This window comes from Megascapheus bottae, chromosome 12 (genome assembly GCF_031878675.1).
Source record: "Megascapheus bottae isolate mThoBot1 chromosome 12, mThoBot2.hap1, whole genome shotgun sequence".
In the NCBI taxonomy this organism is placed as follows: domain Eukaryota; kingdom Metazoa; phylum Chordata; class Mammalia; order Rodentia; family Geomyidae; genus Megascapheus; species Megascapheus bottae.
In genome coordinates, this window is record NC_143520.1 from 57,597,351 (window position 1) to 57,617,824 (window position 20,474).

The window sequence follows — 20,474 nt, forward strand, 5'->3', positions numbered from 1 at the left end:
CCCCACCGGAAGCCCCGCCCCGGACCTGCAGAGGCCACGCCCCTATGCCTCCTTTCCTCCCCCCGCCCTCGCGGCGCCCCACCCCTCGCCCCGCCCCGCCCCCAGGGGTCCTGAAGGCGCTTCCGGATTGCGTCTCCTCCCACCTCTCGCTCTGCACTGTCGCCGCGAGACTTCAGTCCTAGTCTTAACGCGGCTGCTCGTGCCTCGCGTCCTTTCCGCCGCGCAGTTGCGGACTGGGGTGGCTGCTTTCCCGCCGCGCGGCTGAGGAGGTAGGTGACGTCTCGCGGAGACTTGGGGTTCGAGCCGTGGGCGGCACCGGGCACGGCACGCGCGCACGCGGCCCTCGTCGCCGCGCGGGACGGGCAGCGTTGGTGTAGTTAGGGCTGGAGCGAGTCCCCGGCCGGCGCTTCGGCGTCTGAGCCTGCCAGCTCACCATCGCTGCCGCCATCTTCGTCCGAGCTTCCCGGCGGTGAAGAGAGGTTGCAGGCCCCGCGTTTGCCCCGCGGCCTACCCGCCGTGGAAGCCGACCGGCAGATGGTGCTGCCCAACCGCGTGGGCCGCAGGAGCACGCCTGGCGTTCGTTGATTTGTAGTTCATCGGCCCGAGTTGCTGTGATACCGGCATCCAGAGCAGTGGCATTCATTACGGAGTGAACCACCGGACCCCCGGCCTCAGCCGAGCAGGAGCAAGGCTGACCTTGGTAACGGGCCTTCGAAACTGCAGGTCACCCGGCGGGGCATTCCGTGACTTTGCGCTTGAGGAAAAGTTGAGCCACTGGCTCATTCCTGTATTTTTAGAGCTGACGTCTGAGACTGAAAAGTAGTCCACGCAGGAAAATCTTAATCGTTTTCATGAAACAGTAAATGAGCGGTGGGTCCAATCAGCGCAGCAGCCTTGACCCAAGCTAAAGGATAGAATCCAAGCTTTGGGTATCGGCACCAGAAAGAGTAACAAAAAACGAATGTATTGTGCCCTGGCCATTAGAAAAAGTATTAGGAGTATTTTATTCTACGGTTTGTTAGGATTTGAAAGTCGGCCCTCATGTTTAGGGAGTTGTAATAGTGAAATTACACAGAAAGTATATATTGGCTTGAGGGAAAGAAGTTTTGGGAATCCCAGACTAGGAACATAAAAGGGTATAATTTCCATGGGTGTTGGGGACTATGTGGAGAGAGCAAAAGTAGGAAGAGCCTGTGGGTAAACGCAGCTTTGTTTTCTTGGTTTTCAGAAGTGAAATAATTAGGTATTGGATATTACAAAATTACTGAATTTTGTAATTGCAGGAAACTTGAAGGCAAAGAAGTAGATGAATCAGAAATGGATTGTCGTGACTGCAATTCACATGACAGAGTTATAGAAATGGAAATTGAAAGGTAAGTGGATTTATATGGGAGACATGACTATTCGTTTGAAGTATTTGATTACCAGGATGTATAAACTTCATGAATTAATAAAGCAGTGCCTTTGCTGGCATTGTACAGTTTGAGTTATTAGTCTTAATTTTGTCTAGTGCATTGGCTGAGCTTGTAGTTTCGAAAGTAAGATTCAGTTTTTACAAGGTGTTTCAGTTTTAAATGTGTTGTTCAGGGCTGCCTGATCATAAGTCTAATCTGAAGTTTTATGTTTCATTAGTCTAGGCACATTGTATATAATGAGTCCGTGGAAGAAATGTACACTTGGCTCCAGTATAATAACTGCCTTTTTCATTTTTTAATGTTTGTAGTGAAGACTCCTCGTCTGGTGGCAGTTTGTTTAAAACACAGTGTGTTCCATTCTCACCTAAAAGGAGGCAAATAGAATGTATCAGAAAATCTACTCTAACTCATGCGCTTGAAAGTGTTGAAACAGATTCATCAAGTGACTCATCAATAGAACCAAGGGCTTTGACTTTAAAAGCTATTTTTGAAAGATTCAAGCAGAGGAAACGAAGACGTAAAAAGAAGAAATATAAGCGAAAATTGGGACCAAGAGGAAGACCAAAAGGCAGGACAAACACTAGAAGGTCCCAAATAGATAAGAAACAAATTAAAGACAAAGGATTAAGGTTTCCATTTTTACAAACGGAGAGTGGAGAAAAAACATTACCATGGAGGAAAATTTTGACCTTTGAGGTAAGTAGGTATTTTTATTTATTGATATAAATAGAATAAGATTGTCCTAAGATATCCTGTAAGTCTGGCATTGGTGGGTTTACACCCCTGCTCTTAGATTTAGAATTCCATCCAGCCCAGGCAGAGGTCTGAGTCAACTAGCAAAGCAAAAAGCTAGAGGTGGGCTCTGTATCCAGTAGTACAGCACACTGGATGCTTGTCCTTTCTCTTACCAGTACCACTCCCAACAAAGCCTGTATCATATTCTTGTCATAAAACACATTAGAGTTTCAATCAAAAATGAAAACTATGCTTAAAATAACATTGAGCACAGTGGGAGGTTGTTCATACCTGTAATTGTATCTACTAAGGCTGAAATTTGAGCAACACGGTTTGAAACCAACAGAAAGTTCCCATTAGACTTGCCTCCAATTAACTACTCAAAAACTGGAAGTAAAGCTGTGGCTCAATGTGGTTGAGGGCTATCCTTGAGCAGAAGAGCTCAGGGAGAGTGTCCAGGACTAACATATGACCCACACATTTTCCATACATAATTTCTGCGTGCCCTGCATAATCCCTCTCCTTGTGCCTGCCCATTTTACTGTAATTCTGCATGAACCATCCAGTCACATCACTCGGCTCTCCCCTTCTTGACCATGAAGTTGGGTCTACTTGTGCATTTCCCCTGATTTCTTGTTGTTTGAGGATAGTGCTCCCTTTGCCCTTCACTTAATGGGCTTTTTGGTAGTGAATGGGGGAGCCTGAAGTTCTTCCAAGTCTCCATTCAGTTGATGCCCCTTTAGCCTGCAGAGTATCATAGGCATGTGCCACCTAAGCCTGAAAAATGAGTTTTGTTCTGGTATTTGTGTAAAACACATCTTTTAAGTTGAAAAGGCACTTGGATTTCTGGGTGACATCTTTTAATAACATGTTAACTGAATATTAAAGAGGTGGCACTAGCATTCATTCTTGATTCCATAGCAGAAAATGTGATTTTTCACAAGAGGACCAGTATTTGATAACATTACAAGGCATCTAGAAGTTCAATTAATAAAGGGTACAGATGCAAGACTATCAATTTTATTGGGCTGTAGATTATGTGATGATTATGAAGGAAAATGTTAAGTCATTACAATAAGAAAAAATTTCTTTAACAGCAAGCTGTTGCAAGAGGATTTTTTAACCACATTGAAAAACTGAAGTATGAACACTACCTTAAGGAATCATTGAAACAAATGAATGTTGGGGAGGATTTAGAAAAAGAAGACCTGGATAGTCGTAGATACAAATACCTGGATGATGATGGATCCATTTCTCCTATTGAAGAGTCAGTGTAAGTCAATTCATGCTTATAGGTTTATAAGTTTTGTTTTTTGCCAGTCCTGGGGCTTGAATTCCGGGCCTGAGTGCTGTTCTTGGGCTTTCTCAATGCTAGAGCTCTACCATACCACTTCAGCAACAAGTACCAAGGAATCTACCCTGGCTGGGTCTTTGTGTATGCCATGCAAGCACTACCAATAGGCCAAACTTCTTGGAACTCATCAGTGCTTTTATGTAGTAAATGCTAGAATATCAGAGCCTGAGCACATCATAAGATAGTCATTTAGTATTAAACAGGTGTTAATCATTTTTTTTCTTTTTCACAGTCCTGGGGTTTGAACTCAGGGCCTGAGCATTGTCCTTGGGCATTTTCCCAAGGCTACCGCTCTACCACTTGAGCTGTAGCATCATTTCCATCTTTTCTATGTATGTAGGCAAGTACTCTACCACTAGCCAAACTCGTGGCCCCATGAATTTTTATTTTCTCCACCATTAGAATTGCTTTAGGAGTCTAGCTAATTAGGGCCATTGTTTAAATGATATGTTTTTCTTACAGAGCTGAAGATGAAATGGCAAACCTTGAAGATAATTGTGATATCCAATTGGTGGTAAGTGATTATCACACATAGGAAAGTTAGGGGGTGGTACAGTAGTTTGGTTATCCCATTAATATTAGAAAAGTGCAGTAATTTAATGACAAAATACTTGCATGCTTGATAGCAATTGACATTTTTCTGTTTACATTGCTGGCGATTAACCCTATGGCCTTAAGCATTCTGCCACTGAGCTATGACCTGAGTTTCCATGAACTTTTAAATTTGGGATGTTATAAAATGAAAAAATACGTAGGCAATTGGAAATTTATTTTTCGAGTTACATAGCACTAAGTCACATCTGCCTAGTAATATTTTTTTTTTATGTAGGAGCACAGCTGTTTCATAATCAGTTCTAAATTCCCAAGGAAAAGGAAGGCAGATTTAGAACAAAAGAGTAATGAAGATACATCTAAGAAGAAAACTTCTAAGGGAAGGAGAGATTGGCCTGAAAAGGAGATGAATATATGAATGACAAAGAAGGTAAAAATACCGAAGAGTGAATTTCCATAGAAAGGTCAAATGTGAATGTGGGCGGCAGCTATGGATGAAGAATTTTTAAATCAAGAAACATCCAAAGGAGAAGAGCATCTGAAGAAGTGCAAAAGAACAAAATGGTTAAAATGTGAAACATTGAGGAAAAGGATGGGATATTATTCCCTAAATAATGGTCTTGTTTTTGGCTCAGTGACACTGATTTTAGAGCAAGATATCTTACAGATGCTTACAACTTGAACTATCAGTTTTACCCAACAACTGACATTTGTTTTTGAGAGATATACTGTGTAGTTCAAGCCGTCCTTGAAATAACTTGTTCTCTTGCCCTAGTGTTAGAACTGTAGGTATTTATCACCACGCCAAACTAATTTAGATAAGTGACCTATGGGCCAGGTGCGTGGCCTAGTGGTAAAGTGCTTGCCTAGCATACATGAAGACATGGGTACAATTCCTCAGTATCACTACACAGAAAAAGCCAGAAATGGTGCTGTGGCTCAAGTGGTAGAGCTCTAGCCTTAAGGAAAAAAACAAGCTCTAGCACCATAAAATACTTATATTCTCATGTGTAATACCTTTACTTTCAATTACTGTGATTGCATTGTTCCTAAATGTGTATTAATATATACTAGAGCACTTGTGTGTGTTTGTCTTTGTTTGATTTGTAGCAAAGCTTTACAGACAGGTGCAAACAGTAAATCCTCTTTTGCAACCCAGAACTCATTGCTAAATATGAGATTTTGGTACATGTAAGAAGGAATACGATTCCTACAACAGATGGCAGTGTGGGGGTTTGTTAATTCACAGGTTGGCTCTGAGAATAAAGTTGATGTAAAAGCTAATTTATATGTTTGAGATTTGGTAAGCATTTGTTTTCATGTGTAACATGAAGATGGCTTCTTTTTAAGGCTTCTATTTGAGAACATGAGATCTGGAGTTGAAGATAAATTTCTTATTGTCAATGGATCGTATTTACAGTAAGTATGATTGACTGTAATGTGAGATATGACTTGGGTTCTTGTTCTGCTGGCTATAACAGTTGGTTAGCACAGATTTAATGCTTGAGGAAAATTAGTGTGGGTTGAGGTCTATCCCGATGCAGCATCTGTGGCAGTACATCGTTGGAAACGCCTCATAGAGTAAATATGTGGTCTGCTTTACTCACAGGTCTAGGCTATGCCTGTGGGAAGTAACTACAAGACAAGACATGATTTGCCTATGTTCATATAAATATAGAAGTAGGTAAATATATGCAAATACATTTATATATTAAAATTATTTCTTGCTGATCTTGGGCCAGCTGATCTTAATGCCAGCCCAGACATTAAAGTCTGATACTATTTAGTCACCAGAAAACAGGAAGTGGCACTGTGGCTCCAGGGATAGGATGACAGCCTTGAACTGTAGGGCTCAGGAACAATTAGTCCCACAACTGACCCCCCCCCCCCCAAAAGAGATGAAATTAAAACATAAGCCATTTTTTTAAAACAGGTATTACGTGTGCCAGAGTTCTGTACTATTGCTCCCGATACAAGTAAGTTTTAATTGTCTATAAAGTATTTTCAGCATACCATTTTGGTTCTGATGATGAATGTAACTGTTCAACTGCTGCATGATACAGAATGAACTATAACTTAAATCTGACAGGGCTGGATATCTACTAATTCTTGACATGACTTTCAGCTTTTGGATTGTCTTCATTTTTTTGTTCATTTTCACAGGAGAAATTACTATGTTGCCAACTTACACATTAAGAACTGGTGAGTAAAACAACTTATGCTGTGATAAGATTTAGATATTACTGCCTGATCTAGCATTGAATCAGTCATCCACAGATCTGAAATCTTTCTCAAGTAGCTGTATTTACATACATGAATCACCCTGTGCCTTTGCTTTCTATTTTTTTTTCTTTTTTTTGGCTATCCTGGCGGTTGGAGCTCATGGTCTCATTCTTTATCAGTTTGCTTCAAGGGCTAGTATACTTACCATTTGAGCCAGACCCCCGGTTAGGTTTTTACAGATAAATGATGCCTTGATACCTCAATAGGCAAGGCATAAAGACAGTCTGTGGGCGAAAATTAAAGCAGCAATAATCATGACATTGCCAACATGTTTTCTACTGTGCAGTGGTGCACGTTCAGGACCTAAGGTATCTGCTAATCTTTAGGCTTACCGAGCCTAGGTACTGTTTTCCACTTCTGACTCAATTACCTACATAGGCTGACTACAAACAGCTATTCTTAAATACTGGCCTCCCAACTAGGTAGGGGAGTACAGGAATGAATCCTATAGTAAACAGTTAAACACTGTGACAGAGCTTTGGCTTGATCAGTTTAAGGGTGGATGGGTACATGGTTTGTGAGGTAATTGTCCATAAAGTATTTTCAGCCTAATGGTAAGCACTGTATGGTATCTGCACTCAACAGTATCTCCTGCTGATGTGTTCAAAGGACAGTGCCATAGAAATTCAATATCTGGCATCGTTGGTTTTCTTGGCTATATCCATGCTGAACCTGGTATTTCTATTGATACAATACATACATATACATAAGTATATGCATAGGTAATTAAGAGTAAATACATTTCTCAACAAATGCTTTTCTTTACCTAGGAGGGCGATGAGCAGTTGATTCAAGCACTTGGACTTACCTTAGAAGTGTAAGGTATTTCTTTTCATATGTAGCTACCTTTTTTTTTCTTTTCGAGTCAGTCCTCTGCTTAAACTGTTCCTGGGAGCTGTCTCTGAACTCAAGCTTAAGGCTAGCTAGCAGTTTGTCACTTGAGCCACAGCAGCACTTCCAGTTTGTGTCATGGACTTTTAGTTCCTGGGCTGGATTTGAGCCGTGAACCTCAGGTCTCAGCCCTAGCTGCTAGTATTACAGGCATGAGCCACAGAAGCTTGGCCCTAGCTGCTTATCTCTACCTCATAACAATCTCCATGCATATACAGAGCTCAGGAGGAAATGCACAAAGCCTCACTCCAGATAAGAATGGGCACTGTTGATCAGTGTCCAAAATTAGTTGCTGAGGCTAAAGTGATAACACAGGTTGTGCTTTCATCACAGTAACTGCATTGCAGTGGTGACAATGAGACCTGTAACAGTTTTAAGCTCACATGTCAAATGATACAATAAAAAATGTGTTCAAGTTCAGTCCTTGCTTGCGTGCAAAATAATTCATATTCACAATTTTTATTATTCATATTTCTAGATTCCCAAAATTGTGTGAGGAATGAACATTTCAAAACATTAATTAGGTAAGAATCATGGGGCTTTTGAACTTTGAACAGTACAGGTAGCTGTCTAATGTTAGCAATCTCAGTACAACCAAATCCCTCCCACACTTTTACTATTAGAGGAACAAAGATTATCATATTTACATGGGCTTACAATGGTTTATGATGTTATGATGATGGGCAAAAATGTTCAACTGCTCTGAATGCACTGAATGAAGTAGCCTTTCTGAACATCCACAGAAGTAAAACAGCGACCAGGGTTGTATCTCTTGCCCAGTTAAATAGACATGGATTCAGCAACACAACAGCTAACCATTTGTTGTAAGCCACAGACTTAATTTGCTTATCAGGTTTAAGGGTATCTTAAATTTATTCACAGATCTGGCTCATCAGTATTTCATTTCTATGACACTAAAAGAAGCCCTAATACAAGATTTGTTGCAGGTAAGTTGCAAGCAACTATTTTGCTAGCTGATAGTGGTCATTACCAAGGCTTATAGAATGCAGTTTCTAGTTTGCTGTGGACATGACCATAAAAAAATTACCCATTAGGTTTTATCACATAGTGTTACCTTGTTAGCATTCAACCTAATGGGAACAGTTTATTAAGCCTACTAGTTTTGTTCTGTGCACTGGGTGTTAGAAAAAGCACAGTTGAGAAAGCTGGAACCATGTAGACTGTCAGCACCAGAACCATAGAAAGGAGGCTACAAGCTCAGGTCTAGAGGTGACAGCATCCTAGACTAGTCTCTGTAAGTGGTAGAAAGATTGTATAACTCTTTGATTCCTAATATTAGGGGAGCTACCTAACATTTCTTTGTTGTACAGGGCGAAGATTAAACTGTGGACCTGATGGCAGAGTTTCAGGTTTTGCTTGGCCATTGAATTTGAAAAGGTAGGCACATACACAGAAAAGGCACTACACGATGGTCATTTCAAAGAGGGCTTTTTGGGTTCTCCAAACCCAGAGCTCTTAACGCTGTGACCAAAAATAGAAGTTCTCCTTAGGATGGAACAGACACTCAATAGTGGTGCTGGGTTTTCCTGAGGAGATACACTGCAATAAAATTTGAGAAAGTAATGTGCAAGAGATTAACCAGCATCTACTCTTCTTCTGCAGGGCTGATGAAACATGACTCACCACCATGGGCAGTGAAAGAATTCACAGCATGTGAAAATGATTAAATAAAAAATTTATTGACTTCAAATAAAATATTGCTGTTTGTAGAAAGTCAGCACTGATTTCTGGCTCGAAGTTTCTCTAGTGTTTTCTGTGGAGGGAATAAAATTAAGTCAGTAGTCTCAGCACATTCAAGCCTGGAATGCATAATGTGGAAGGGTGCTGCTCACCTTATGAAACTCCCTAGCCCTTGCTCTGTTTTGGGCATAAGCTTCTTGTTTTGCCTTTTCTTCCTTTTGCTGTTTAACTTCAGCTAGTTGGTTGTATAACCTGGAAGACATCTCTATGAAGCAAATTGTAAATGGTGGCTGAAATGTAAGTCACTGAATTATAATTGTAAGCAAGAGCTACCTTTTAGCCCGTCTTTGCATGATGGCTTCTTCATTCTTTCTATCCTCTGGAAGAGATACTCTTAAGGACATTTTATTCTTCATGAATGCCTCTTGTATGCTCTCAGGCACAGCTGTGATTTAGGGGAAAAGTCTCACTAAAATCAATTGCAGCATTCATGGATTCAAACTTTCCCCGGGCTGCTAGATACGTACCTGCTGATGTTGGGTGGTCTGAAGCTTCAGGTGCTGACAGGAATCCACTCACCTAATTGCAAGAATGTTTTCAGCAGTTTATAATCTGGCTGATCTCTGAAGATCTGAAGTGTGGCTGTGGCAGTGGTGTTATGAAATTCAGCTACTGAATGTGGCTTAGCATCATTACATTAAAGTGCTTTTCAGGATAGGACTGAGCACAGTAGATGCTTGTAAAGAAAATGCTCATTTTGCCTCACGTGTTGCTCACATAGAAAGGTTGCTTTGGATAATTTCACTTTACCAGTTAATTTCAATTAACCAGGTTACAGGTCATGTGTTATAGTTCCATAGATGATTTACCTGAACACAGCTTGAGTCATCTTTTTCTTCTATGGTCAAGTTTGCAAAATCTGTTTCAGCAGTGCTGATATCACTGCTGCTTATCAAAGTAAGCTCTGGTTCCTCCATGATGCCATGGCCAGATTCGGTCTCCTGTGCAGTACAACAAAAAACCCTAAAGGTCCAACAAGCTTACTTACACAAATACAAATATATAGCTAGAGATCCAATAGATTCTTTCCTGGGCTTGAGCTCAGTGCCTGAGCACTGTCCTTGGACTTTCTCAAGGCCAGAGCTCTACCACTTGAGCCTCAGCGCCACTTCCGGCTTTTTTTTGTATGTATGTGGTACCGAGGAATCAGACCCAGGTCTTCATGCATGCTAGGCAAGCACTTTAACCACTAGGCCAAACTCCTGGCCTAACCAATAGATTCTTAAAACTGTACATATTCACACTAAGGGCAGGCCTGTGCTGCTAGGCTATTCCCAAGGGAGCATCCAGTTTATACATCCATTTATATATTCTTGGCTGCTCAGGAGTCTGGGATCTAAGGATTGCGATTGAAGCTAGTTCATGAAATGATTCAGTTAATCCCTGGATATGGAAGCTGTGGCTCAAAATGGTAGAGCCACTAGCTTTGGAAAGTTCAGGGGGAACATCCAAGGCCCAAATTAAGGACCCATGACAACTAGAGAAAGGCCAGTAGAATGGGAGCTGGGTACAGCGGCTCACACTCAGGAAGCAGAGATCTGAGGACTGCGGTTCATAAGACAGTGAGGGCACTAGAAATGCGTGACTTTTTAGTGGGTCATGGGGCTAGATCTTGGCCTGGGCATTGTCCCAGAGCTCTTCCACTGAAAGCTACCACCCTACCCCTGGGTATGGGCATTGTCACTGAGCTCTTCAGCTCATGACTGTTACTCTACCCTTGACCAAAGGCCTACTTCCTGTTTCCTGGTAACTGGAGATGAGGGTCCTTTTTGTGCCCGGGCTGGCTCTGAACATTGATGTTAAGATTTCAGCCTCTTAAGTAGCTAGAATTATGGGAAAGAGCCAGGTGCTGGTTTTGAAAATGGGAAGTGGGACTGTGGCTCAAGGGTAGGGCAGTAGCCTTAGCTGAAGAGCTCAGGGATAACAACCAGGCCAGGAGTTCAAGCCCCATGACCCACAAAAGAGAAAAAAAAAAGCTTTGACTTGAGGATAGGGATGGGAAGGAATAAATATGTGGGAAAACAATTGAAGGGGTGACATTGACCAAGATGCCTTATGCTCAAAGAGTGACAAATATCAATCTGCATATGTAGCTGGTCACACTGTAAAATAAAAGCCATGTGCAGCAGTTCCATTTCCAACAGGTTGAGCCACATCTCTGCGGAGCTGAAAAAATATCTTGGGATAAGAAGTCTTGTAATATTTTAGCAATTTGAGTTGTATCGGTTCTCTTCAGGAATGTTAACCATTAGCTTTGTGGCTTTTTTTCCCTCCCTGTGCCAGTAACTGAGGACTGAGCTAAGGGCCTGAACACTGACTGTCCTCGTGCTTTCTCAAGTCCAGAGCTGTACCACTTCAACCACAGCACCACTTCTAGCTGTTTTCTATGTACATGGTAGTGAAGAAAACCTGGGTCTTCATGCATGCTAGGCAAGCACTCTAACACTAGGCCAAACTTCATTGCTTTTAATATTTCAAAGGGATTTAAATTGTTAAGAGTTCTTACTTACCCACACTGGAATAGAGCTCTGAAATGAAAATGATCCGAAACTTATATGGGGCTCTGATTGTGCTGGTTGAGGTAGGTTTCTTAGGGCTTCTGGAGTTTCCATCTTAGGTAGTTTCTCAAAATATTTTTCAGGTGTCTGAGCTGAAGTTCCCATCTCGACTGTTCTTACATGCAACTGTGAGTCACTATGTTGAACGTGGGGATTCATAAGCAAACTCTTACAGATAGCATTTCTGCCATCATTGAATTCTTGAGTTTGTGATATTGTGACAATCTGTCTTTTGGACAGTTCTTTGAGGTCCAGACTGCCTTTTCCACTTTCTAGTAGTTTCACTGAACAATCACTGGAGGTAGAGCCACACAGAGTACTATGCTGTACACGCAGCTGATCAAACATACTAGCATCATTAGATGAACTGCAGGCTGAACTAGAATTGCCTATACAAGGCTGAAAATGAACATTTTCCTTATTTTGTAGAATTTCAACCTGTTGTTCACCAGGAGATTTCTCATTTTCCATGTCTTGAGAAGAAGAATGTCTTGCTTCAATGCTCACAATACTTGGAAGATCAGCATGCTGGCTCCCCTCCTGAGAAGGAATTTCTGGCAGAAGCTGTGGAAAAGGATCTTCAGATCCTACAGTACAAAATTTAAAAAATCAGTCTGCAACGCATGCAAGGTTCCTATAATTTTATGAGTGAATACATGAAAGATGAGAATAGTGGCTTCCAAATAACTCTACAGCTCATGTATTTGCAAATAATTTTAAATAAAAATATATTCAATGCAATGTGGATTTTCCCTTTATGAGGTTTTCGTTTTTTTTTGTGTGTGTGTGACTATGGGACTTGAACTATGGGTCTGGGCCTTGTACCTGAACAATTCAACTCAAGGCCACCACCCTACCCCTTGAGCCACAATGCTAGTTTTCTGGTGATTAATTGGAGGTAAGAGTCTCAGGAACTTACGTGACCGGGCTGGCTTTAACCGCGATCATCAAATCTCAGCCACCTGAGTAGCTAGGATTACAAGTGTGAGGCATCGAGCCCAGGGAAAGTGAGTATTTACTAAACAATTAGAATGCACATATTGTTTATACATGCAGATATATAGATGTAACAAATACATAACCTGTAATAAAGTTCTTCCAAGAATAAATGAAGCTTGAAGTACAGAAACTAAATGGCAAAAAGCAACTTTTGTACTTTTTATTTAATGAAATTCAGTGAAGATGTAAATCAAGTATATAAATATACACATGTGTGTGTGCATGCACTACTCTTCCCTTCTTTTGCTCAAGGCTGGAGCTCTACTACTTGAGCCACACTTTTACTTGCAGTTTCTTGTCTGTCTGGGCTGGTTGTGAACCTCGATCCTCAGATCTGAGCCTCCTTAGTAGCTAGGATTACAGGTGTGAGGCACCAGCACCCAGTTCCAAGTGTGTGTGTATATGTGTTCTCAGATGCATGTGTCACACAGTCTTGGGGCTGGAACTGAGGGCATTGTCCCTGAGTTTTTCCTCAAGGCTAGTCCTACACAACTTTGGCCACAGCTCTACTTCTCTTGGCTTTTGGTTGATTAACTGGAGTTAAGAGCTTCATGGACTTGGCTCGCTCAGCATCTAAGTGAACTGTGAATCTCAGATCTCAGCATCCTTAACAGCTAGGACTAGAGTCATGAGCCACCCATGCCCTGCTAAGTGTGCATGTGTTTGTGTATTTGTATTTTTTTTTTAATTTGAATCAATATACCTCTAACATTGAGGACAAATGTGCAGGCAAAGGAGTATCCAGGCATAATCCCTAAGCAAATAGATGAAAAGGAACCATAAAGTACTGGATCTTAACTTTTTCTATCATAGTTGTACATACCCTGAGTGTTTTCTGCAGCAAAACTAGGAGTTGCAGTATGTGGCAAATTGGGGTCAGGCTGCGGGCTTAGCCTTGTGTTAAGAAAAGAATGTAAGTGGGTCTGCCTCAGTGCTGTAACAGAACTTGTACTTCTGGATGATACAGTAGTATGGTGTTTTTCAGATGGAGAATCTATTGTCTGTCAGAAAAAACAGAAGTTTGAAATAGTCAAATCAACTTTATTATTTTTTTGGTTGGTCGTGGGGCTTGCACTCTGGGTCTGGGTGCTGTTTCTGAGCTCTTCGGCTCAAGGCTACCACTCTACCCGTGGAACCATAGTACCACTTCTGGTTTTCTGGTGGTTAATTGGAGGCAAGAATGTCATGGACTTTAGTACCTTAGCTGGCTTTGAACCACGCCTCTTGAGTAGTTAGGATTACAGGTGTGAGCCACCGGTGCCTCTGTCTCTCTCTCTCTTCTCCTCTCCTTCTCTTCTTCTTCTTCTCCCTCTCCCTCTCTCCCCTCTCCTCCTTTCCCCCTCCCCCTCCCTCTCTCTCTTCCCCTCTCTCTCCCTCCCTCCCTCCCTCTCTCTCTCTCTTTCTCTGCACTGTCCTTGGGCTTTCTCAAGGCCAAAGCTCTACCACTTGAGCCTCAGGACCCCTTCCATGTGTATGCGGTACTGAGGAATCGAACCCAAGTCTTGTGCATGCTAGGCAAGCAGTCTACCACTAGGCCAAACTCCCGGCCCTCTCTCTTTTTAAAGCACTTTCATTTGGCATTTTTACTCACAGCTTGTGCACTACCCCTTGAACCACATCTCTAGTTCTGGCTTTTTGCTGGTTATTGGAAATAGGTTTCTCACAAATTAATCTGCTCAAGATGGCTCGGAACCATGATCTTCAAAACTCAGATTCCTGAGTAGCTAAGATGATAGGCATGAGCCACTGGTGCTTGGCTCATATTAAACTACTTTATCTTCTTAACTACTATTTTGCTAGAACAAGAATAATATGCAGATAAACTTATCTCTTGCTTTCAGCCATTATGGAAGACTTAAATTACTTTTGTCCTAGTATATTAGGTAGGGCTGGGAGTTTGGCCTAGTGGTAGAGTGATTGCCTAGCGTATATGAAGACCTTGAGAAAGCCCAACAGCAGTGTTCTGGCCCTGAGTTCAAGCCCCAGGACTGGAAAAAAACCCAAAAAACAGTATTAATTTCTTGACAAGCAGGAACTAATCAGAACAGTTTGCGATGTCAGAATGTGAAGAAATAAAATCCCAGGTTTGAAATTCAGTTCCTCCCCAGCCCTTTTTTTTGTCAGCCCTAGGACTCAGGACCTGGGCAGTCTTGGAGCTTCCTGAAGGCTAGCACTCTACCACTTGAGCCAATGAACCACTTTCAGCTTTTTTTTTTTTTTTTTTGGTTGGTTGTGGGGATTGAATTCTGGGCTACTACTGCTTTACCCCTGGGCCTAGGCGTTGTCCTCAAGCACTTCAGCTCAAGGCTACCATTCTACTCTTCGAGTCACAGTGCCACTTCCCATTTAATTAATTGGAGATAAGAGCTCTGGGACTTTAGAACCTGGGCTGGCATTGAACCGAACCGAACCGAGATCCTCAGATCTCAGCCTCCTGAGTAGCTAAGATTACAGGTATGAGCCACCATACCAACTAATTTCCAGCTTTTTCTGTGTATGTGCTACCAAGGAATTGAACTCAGGGCTTCATGCATGCTAGGCAAGCACCCTACCGATACTACACATTCCTGGCCCGAAATTCAGTTTCTTTACCGTGTAGGAAAGCATTTTTGAAATGTTGTAAAATCCTATTTGTTTACATCAAAAGGAAAAAAAAAACAACCAAAAGGCCAACAATAAATCAAATCTATGACCAAAGGGTTCTCTGGTCTTTCAGGGACTCATCATACCCACCACAAACTACAAACAAGGTAGGTAAGGCAAATGGAGTGGGTTCCCCCCACCCCTTAAATGTTTGGCTTTACTAAACTGAGTCTTACAATGAAACTTGCGGTGACATGAGTAGCCTAAACAGGCTTAAACTCACCATCTGTTCCCCAGCTCTCAAGTCCTGGGATTATAAACCTGACTCAACACACCCAGCTAATGCATAGGCTTTCCAACTTGACTCCAAATCACAATCAACTGGGAACCTTACAAAAACAAATTAGGCTGGATACAGCGGCTCATGCCTGTAGTCTTAACTACCCAGGAGGCTGAGATCTGAGGATCGAGGTTCAATGCCAGCTTGGGCACTAAAGTCCGTGAGACTCTTATCTTCAATTAGTCACTAGAAAATTAAGTGGCACCGTGGCTCCAGGTGTAGGGTGGTAGCCTTAAGCTGAACAGCTCAAGGACAATGCCAAGGCCCAGAATTCAAGCCCTATGACAAAATCAATCAATCAATTAATCAATCCAAATTAGTGAAGTGACTTAATTGGACTGGGATACAGCCTCAGTATTATAATTTTTTTTGAGGGGGAGTGGTTTGAATTTAAGGGCTCATGCTTGTTAGGCAAATCCTCTACCACTTGAACCATACCCACAGCTCATTGTGTGCAATGGTTTTCAAACAAGGTTGGTTTTTGCCAAGAACCAGCCTTTGACTGCCACTGTTCTACATCTTAAAGCCTCCAGAGCCCCTGGAATTACAGATACATACGACCATACTTGGCAGCTGGTTCACTTGGGATCTTACTAATCATTTGCTTAGAGAAAGCTCTGAACTAGGATCCACCATCTGGAGGGTATCTGCCTCTGGAGTGCTGGGGTTACAGGAAGCACAACTGTTTTACTGATTTTGCTTTGTAGTATTTTAATTAGGCCTGACTTATCAAGAGAATTACATTAGTGGTTTGATACTCAGGAGTCTTGAGTTCTGAGGATCACAGCTCAAAGCCACCCCAGGCAAGACAGTCCATGAGACTCTCTAACTCCAATTAACCAGAAAACTGGAAGCAGTGCTGAGGCTCAAGGTGGTAGAATGATACACAATAGCCTTGAGTAAAAAGTACTCAGGGATGGCACCCAGCCCCTGAGTTCAAGACTCACAACTGACAAAAAAACAATCTTTTTTATAAAGGAAACAAACTGTTCTTCTGTTAGTCTTTGCAATGGAGATTTTACTTTAATATACCTGATAAAAATTTCTATTGTCGTGAGAAATCCCAGATGATGATGATGATGATGATGATAAATCAAAATCTGCATGTGGCTTTAAGGGTTGAAAGAGCTGACGATGCAAATTTGGGAAAACATACTCCAATTCTGGAAAGTCAAAGTCAACTGCTGGAATTTTGAGGGAGAGAAGAAAAAAAAATTTTGTTTTCAATTCAACACCTACAAGAATACTGACATAATCACTGGGGGGAAAAATAAGGTAACTCCACCTCAACCAAATTTTTGTTTCCCTCCATGATCAATAGATACTTTCAAATAAAGTCCTATCATGACTATTTCCAAGCCAGATAATAAATTTCTAGTTCTACCAGTTCCAAACCCTTCTGAGGAGTAACAATAGGTGCTCATTACTTTTTTTTTTCCCTTAATAAACTTTGCTGCTCTTAATCAGCTCACTTCAAGATTAATCGGTTTAAGAAGAGATAAAAAGGAAAGAGTCTCTCTATTCAGACTACTTCATGAGTCCTATCTATTTAATCTCCAGCAGCATCTTTTTTGGAAGAGGAAGGAGTGATTTTTACCTTCTCTATGGTCTCATGGCTAGGAAATAGTCTGACTCTGGAAAGTAGGCCTTTCTGATTTTAAGGTGAAAAGGCTAAACATCTCCTCGTTTACCTTTTTATTTTCTTTAGGTAATTAATACATTTGGTATTAAATTTGTACTTCACTTACTAAATGCTCTCAATATTTTCTATGGTATAACTATGCTGCAGCAGACTGTATACACATGCAGCTCATATAATACTAAAAAGGATAAAATGTGAAATGTCAAACACAATTTATATGAAAATATTCCTTGAAAATCATTTTACCCCACAAGTCCGTTTTCTCAGGTATCAGATTCACTTCCTTTATGCAATTGTCTGTGCTCTGCTGAGATTCTGTGTGACCAGAAATAAATTCTTCCATTACAGGCAACAGAGACTTAGGAACATCTGTAGAGTTCTGCTGATGATGATTAATGATTTGCACTAGAGGAACTACAGAACTTAAAACATCTGTTTCCTCTTGTTTAATGGTAGATTCTTGTTCCTGATCATCCATATGATCCGAGAATGACTCTGAAAATTGAATTAAGTGAAAATACTTAATGAATATGAACACTGTTACTTTTAATTGCTAAGTAATTCCTTAGAAAAATATTCTGGTACAGAGGTATGACAATGTACATTGCTAAGAGATCAGCGTAAGCAAGAAATTTGTTTAGACAGATTTCTACCATATAAAAAAATGTGATACTATACTAGCAGGTCAAAGGATCTACAGAACATCCTGTGACTTCTAGTCATTTTTAGAATACTATATTGTCTAATATTCTTTTTCTTTTTTTTTTTCTGTCCCTCCTGGGGCTTGAACAAAGGGCCTGGACACTGTCCCAGAGCTCTTCAGCTCAAAGCTAGTGATCTACCACTTTGAGCCACAGTACCACTTCTGGTTTTCTGGTGGTTAATCGGAGATAAGAGTCTCACGGACTTCTGTGCCTGGGCTGGCTTTGAACTGAGAGCCTCAGATCTCAGCCTACTGAATAGCTAGGATTACAGTCCTGAGCCAGCAGTGATCAGCAAAATTTTTATTTTGGAACATAAATTGCTTCCTGTCACTGCTGTGGAAAAGTATGCTGGAACTGGCGATTCAGTTTTACATATAATTTGATATTATTACCTGTATCTGTAAGGCTCAAATCTGTGTTTTCATAACTTAAAAAGCTACCGGTAGAAACAGTTACTGAAGATGGCTCATGAGAAATATCTTGTATTTCAGTCTAAAAATTAAAGGAAAACATTAGATATCAGACCATGATGTGCCAAGCAATATATATACAAAACCTCACCAATTTCTGAAGCCGTCAATTCTGAGCTCAGGTCAAGTGTAGAGACCCTCATAGTTAGAAAGGTCAGTAGTAAAACTTTTTTCATCACCGCTCAGAAATGAGCTTACTCCCCCCGCACCCGCTCTCACACATACATGCACGCACACACACACACACACACACACACACACACACACACACACACACACACACACACACACACACACACACCATCTTCATTATTTGTAGTTTTGCTTCTCAGAACTATAGAGATCATGCATCAGGTAGACTGGCAGATCTTCTGATGCTCAGATTTGGCTATTTTCATCATTGATCCACTTTAATAAAAGCAGACCTCAGGTGACAGACTGTAATTTTTCAGGAAAGTAGAGAAGATAAAACAAGAAACATTAGCAAGTGTGAAGACATTACTAACCTTCTTATTTGACTGCACAACTGGAGTCACACGTGTGCACTCTTCTGCTTCCATAGCATAGCTTAATATTGCATGATTTTCAACATCAGATTCCTTGACCTTGACTAAAAATGATTTTGAAATTCACAATGATGGTGAGGTAAATTAGAACAAATCAAATTCTCAGCAACAATAATTAAGTTTAACCTTTTGGCTTTATAAAGTTGCCTTATCTTAAACCAGAGGGAAAAATGCATTTATTCTGTTTGTCTTTGTGTCAGTACAGGGGTTTGAACTCAGGGCCAGGGCATTCTTTATTGTTACCACTTGACCCACTGTTCCACTCCCACTTTCTGCTAGTTAAAGAGTCTTATGGACTGTTCTGCATGGGCTGACTTTGAAACTCAAAACTCAGAAATCAGCTTCCTGAATTGCTAAGATTGCATGAAGGGTGGGGCACAGTATCTGAATATTATTGTAGTTTTGCTAGTACTGGAATTTGAACACAGGGACAGGTACTTGCTCAACTTACTGTCTCCAATGGCATGCTATCAGTTAAACCATGCTTTCAACTCAGCCTTTTGCTCGTTATTTTAGAAACGGAGACTTTTCTGTCCAGGAAGGCTTCAAAGTATGATCATCACCTCCTAAGTAGTGATAGCTAGCCACTAAAGCCTAGTTATCCCTTTATTTCAGGTTTAAAATGAACTGGCAGCACTCACTCCTTAAAAACACCCTAATAGGGCTGGGAGCGTGGCTTAGAGGACGAGTGCTTGCCTATCATCCATGAAGGCCTAGGTTCAACTGCTGAGAACCACACGAAAAAGCCAGAAGTGACACCATGGCTCAGGTGGTGGAACTGCTAGCCTTGAGTACAAGAAGCTCAGGGACAATGCCCAGGCCCTGAGTTCAAAAGCCCCAAGAGTGGGGAAAAAAAAGTGAGTATTTAAATGGATGCTCTTTACATGAACATGTACACATCTACAGCCATAAGTGTGCATGTGTACATACACATATACTCACTTATAAAAAAATGTATCATGGTTAGTTGAAGCAAAAACTAATACCAAATATTATTTATTTTCAAATATAATTTTACTCTTTGCTATTCTTAGTTCATGTTTTCTATAATTCATGAATCACACATAGTACATGTGATATAAATATATATATTAATATTAAGTCTTGCTTTCTTACAAAAGCTAAGGGGAAAGAGTAAATCTATCTAAAGGGCTACTAAGAAAACAAAATGTGAGATACTGGAGACTAGGCATAAAGAGGCAGGGGAATAGTTTTAGTAGCAAAACCAAGGCCTTTATAAAGTATTCAAATACAAACTGAACAATGACAAACATCCCCTTCTCCAGGTCTGCTGTTGCTGTAGTCTTTGTAAGTACACCTCACTTCATTCTTCCTACTTCATGGAAATGAATTTATTAGCTATCTTCTAACAGAACTACCCTCACTTCCTAACAACACTAACACACTTTTAAGCTAAGTCTTAAATCTTTTATTTTTCCTCCAAACCATCTAATACAAGCAAAGATATATAGTTATCCTTCCAGTCCAAAAGTGACAGGTTCTGGGACCCCTGCAGATGTCAAGTAGCTCATATAAAAGAGTATGTTATTGCAAATAACTTATACACTTCCTCCCCTGAACTTGAATCATCCCTGTTACTTATAATATCTAATATAAATAA

General features: G+C 41.0%; 2 protein-coding genes and 10 non-coding genes across 13 annotated transcripts in view; 9 read left to right on the top strand and 3 right to left on the bottom strand.

Annotated features, from left to right (window-relative positions):
- The first annotated feature begins 207 nt into the window (after positions 1–207).
- On the top strand, positions 208–8,959 carry Taf1d (TATA-box binding protein associated factor, RNA polymerase I subunit D). Of its 2 annotated transcripts, XR_016537276.1 has the most exons (13): positions 208–269; positions 1,284–1,373; positions 1,724–2,111; positions 3,248–3,423; positions 3,967–4,018; positions 4,334–4,486; positions 5,407–5,475; positions 5,990–6,032; positions 6,220–6,258; positions 7,110–7,161; positions 7,709–7,754; positions 8,113–8,177; positions 8,854–8,959. XR_016537276.1 is itself a non-coding variant. In XM_090343040.1 (6 exons), exons 2-6 carry the CDS (start codon positions 1,318–1,320, stop codon positions 4,472–4,474), a joined length of 813 nt encoding a protein of 270 aa, XP_090199166.1. In that variant the 5' UTR covers positions 208–269; positions 1,284–1,317; the 3' UTR covers positions 4,475–4,585. The 2 variants fall into 2 exon arrangements, 1 of the variants encoding a protein (XP_090199166.1); XM_090343040.1 differs by lacking the exons at positions 5,407–5,475; positions 5,990–6,032; positions 6,220–6,258; ... (2 more) ...; positions 8,113–8,177; positions 8,854–8,959 and having other exon boundaries at positions 4,334–4,585.
- LOC150056599 (small nucleolar RNA SNORA40) lies at positions 5,131–5,262 on the top strand. Its single transcript, XR_016537340.1, has one exon. It is a non-coding gene; the product is annotated as a small nucleolar RNA SNORA40 (small nucleolar RNA).
- LOC150056600 (small nucleolar RNA SNORA18) lies at positions 5,579–5,704 on the top strand. The gene has a single exon (XR_016537370.1). It is a non-coding gene; the product is annotated as a small nucleolar RNA SNORA18 (small nucleolar RNA).
- On the top strand, positions 6,077–6,147 carry LOC150056601 (small nucleolar RNA SNORD5). Its single transcript, XR_016537337.1, has one exon. It is a non-coding gene; the product is annotated as a small nucleolar RNA SNORD5 (small nucleolar RNA).
- LOC150056602 (small nucleolar RNA SNORA8) lies at positions 6,897–7,034 on the top strand. The gene has a single exon (XR_016537371.1). It is a non-coding gene; the product is annotated as a small nucleolar RNA SNORA8 (small nucleolar RNA).
- LOC150056603 (small nucleolar RNA SNORA1) lies at positions 7,470–7,603 on the top strand. The gene has a single exon (XR_016537368.1). It is a non-coding gene; the product is annotated as a small nucleolar RNA SNORA1 (small nucleolar RNA).
- Positions 7,897–7,969, top strand: LOC150056604 (small nucleolar RNA Z40). Its single transcript, XR_016537367.1, has one exon. It is a non-coding gene; the product is annotated as a small nucleolar RNA Z40 (small nucleolar RNA).
- On the top strand, positions 8,212–8,336 carry LOC150056605 (small nucleolar RNA SNORA32). Its single transcript, XR_016537366.1, has one exon. It is a non-coding gene; the product is annotated as a small nucleolar RNA SNORA32 (small nucleolar RNA).
- LOC150056606 (small nucleolar RNA SNORA25) lies at positions 8,661–8,793 on the top strand. Its single transcript, XR_016537372.1, has one exon. It is a non-coding gene; the product is annotated as a small nucleolar RNA SNORA25 (small nucleolar RNA).
- Cep295 (centrosomal protein 295) overlaps positions 8,906–20,474 on the bottom strand; it is a 46,949-nt gene continuing 35,380 nt past the window's right edge. The window contains 11 exon segments of the mRNA XM_090343041.1: positions 8,906–9,004; positions 9,084–9,183; positions 9,265–9,371; positions 9,373–9,510; positions 9,801–9,932; positions 11,502–12,136; positions 13,372–13,549; positions 16,504–16,652; positions 17,360–17,608; positions 18,210–18,309; positions 18,794–18,897. Coding sequence (XP_090199167.1) covers positions 8,966–9,004; positions 9,084–9,183; positions 9,265–9,371; positions 9,373–9,510; positions 9,801–9,932; positions 11,502–12,136; positions 13,372–13,549; positions 16,504–16,652; positions 17,360–17,608; positions 18,210–18,309; positions 18,794–18,897 — 1,931 coding nt within the window. The 3' untranslated portion in view covers positions 8,906–8,965.
- Positions 18,401–18,471, bottom strand: LOC150056608 (small nucleolar RNA U2-30). The gene has a single exon (XR_016537339.1). It is a non-coding gene; the product is annotated as a small nucleolar RNA U2-30 (small nucleolar RNA).
- On the bottom strand, positions 18,614–18,693 carry LOC150056609 (small nucleolar RNA U2-19). Its single transcript, XR_016537374.1, has one exon. It is a non-coding gene; the product is annotated as a small nucleolar RNA U2-19 (small nucleolar RNA).

Excerpts from the sequence above, each read along its gene's own strand:
- Taf1d (XM_090343040.1), top strand. The coding sequence starts at position 1,318 with ATGGATTGTCGTGACTGCAATTCACATGACAGAGTTATAGAAATGGAA. Across the intron at positions 1,374-1,723 it reads ATAGAAATGGAAATTGAAAG|TGAAGACTCCTCGTCTGGTG; the intron begins GTAAGTGGATTT and ends TAATGTTTGTAG. Across the intron at positions 4,019-4,333 it reads ATTGTGATATCCAATTGGTG|GAGCACAGCTGTTTCATAAT; the intron begins GTAAGTGATTAT and ends TTTTTTATGTAG.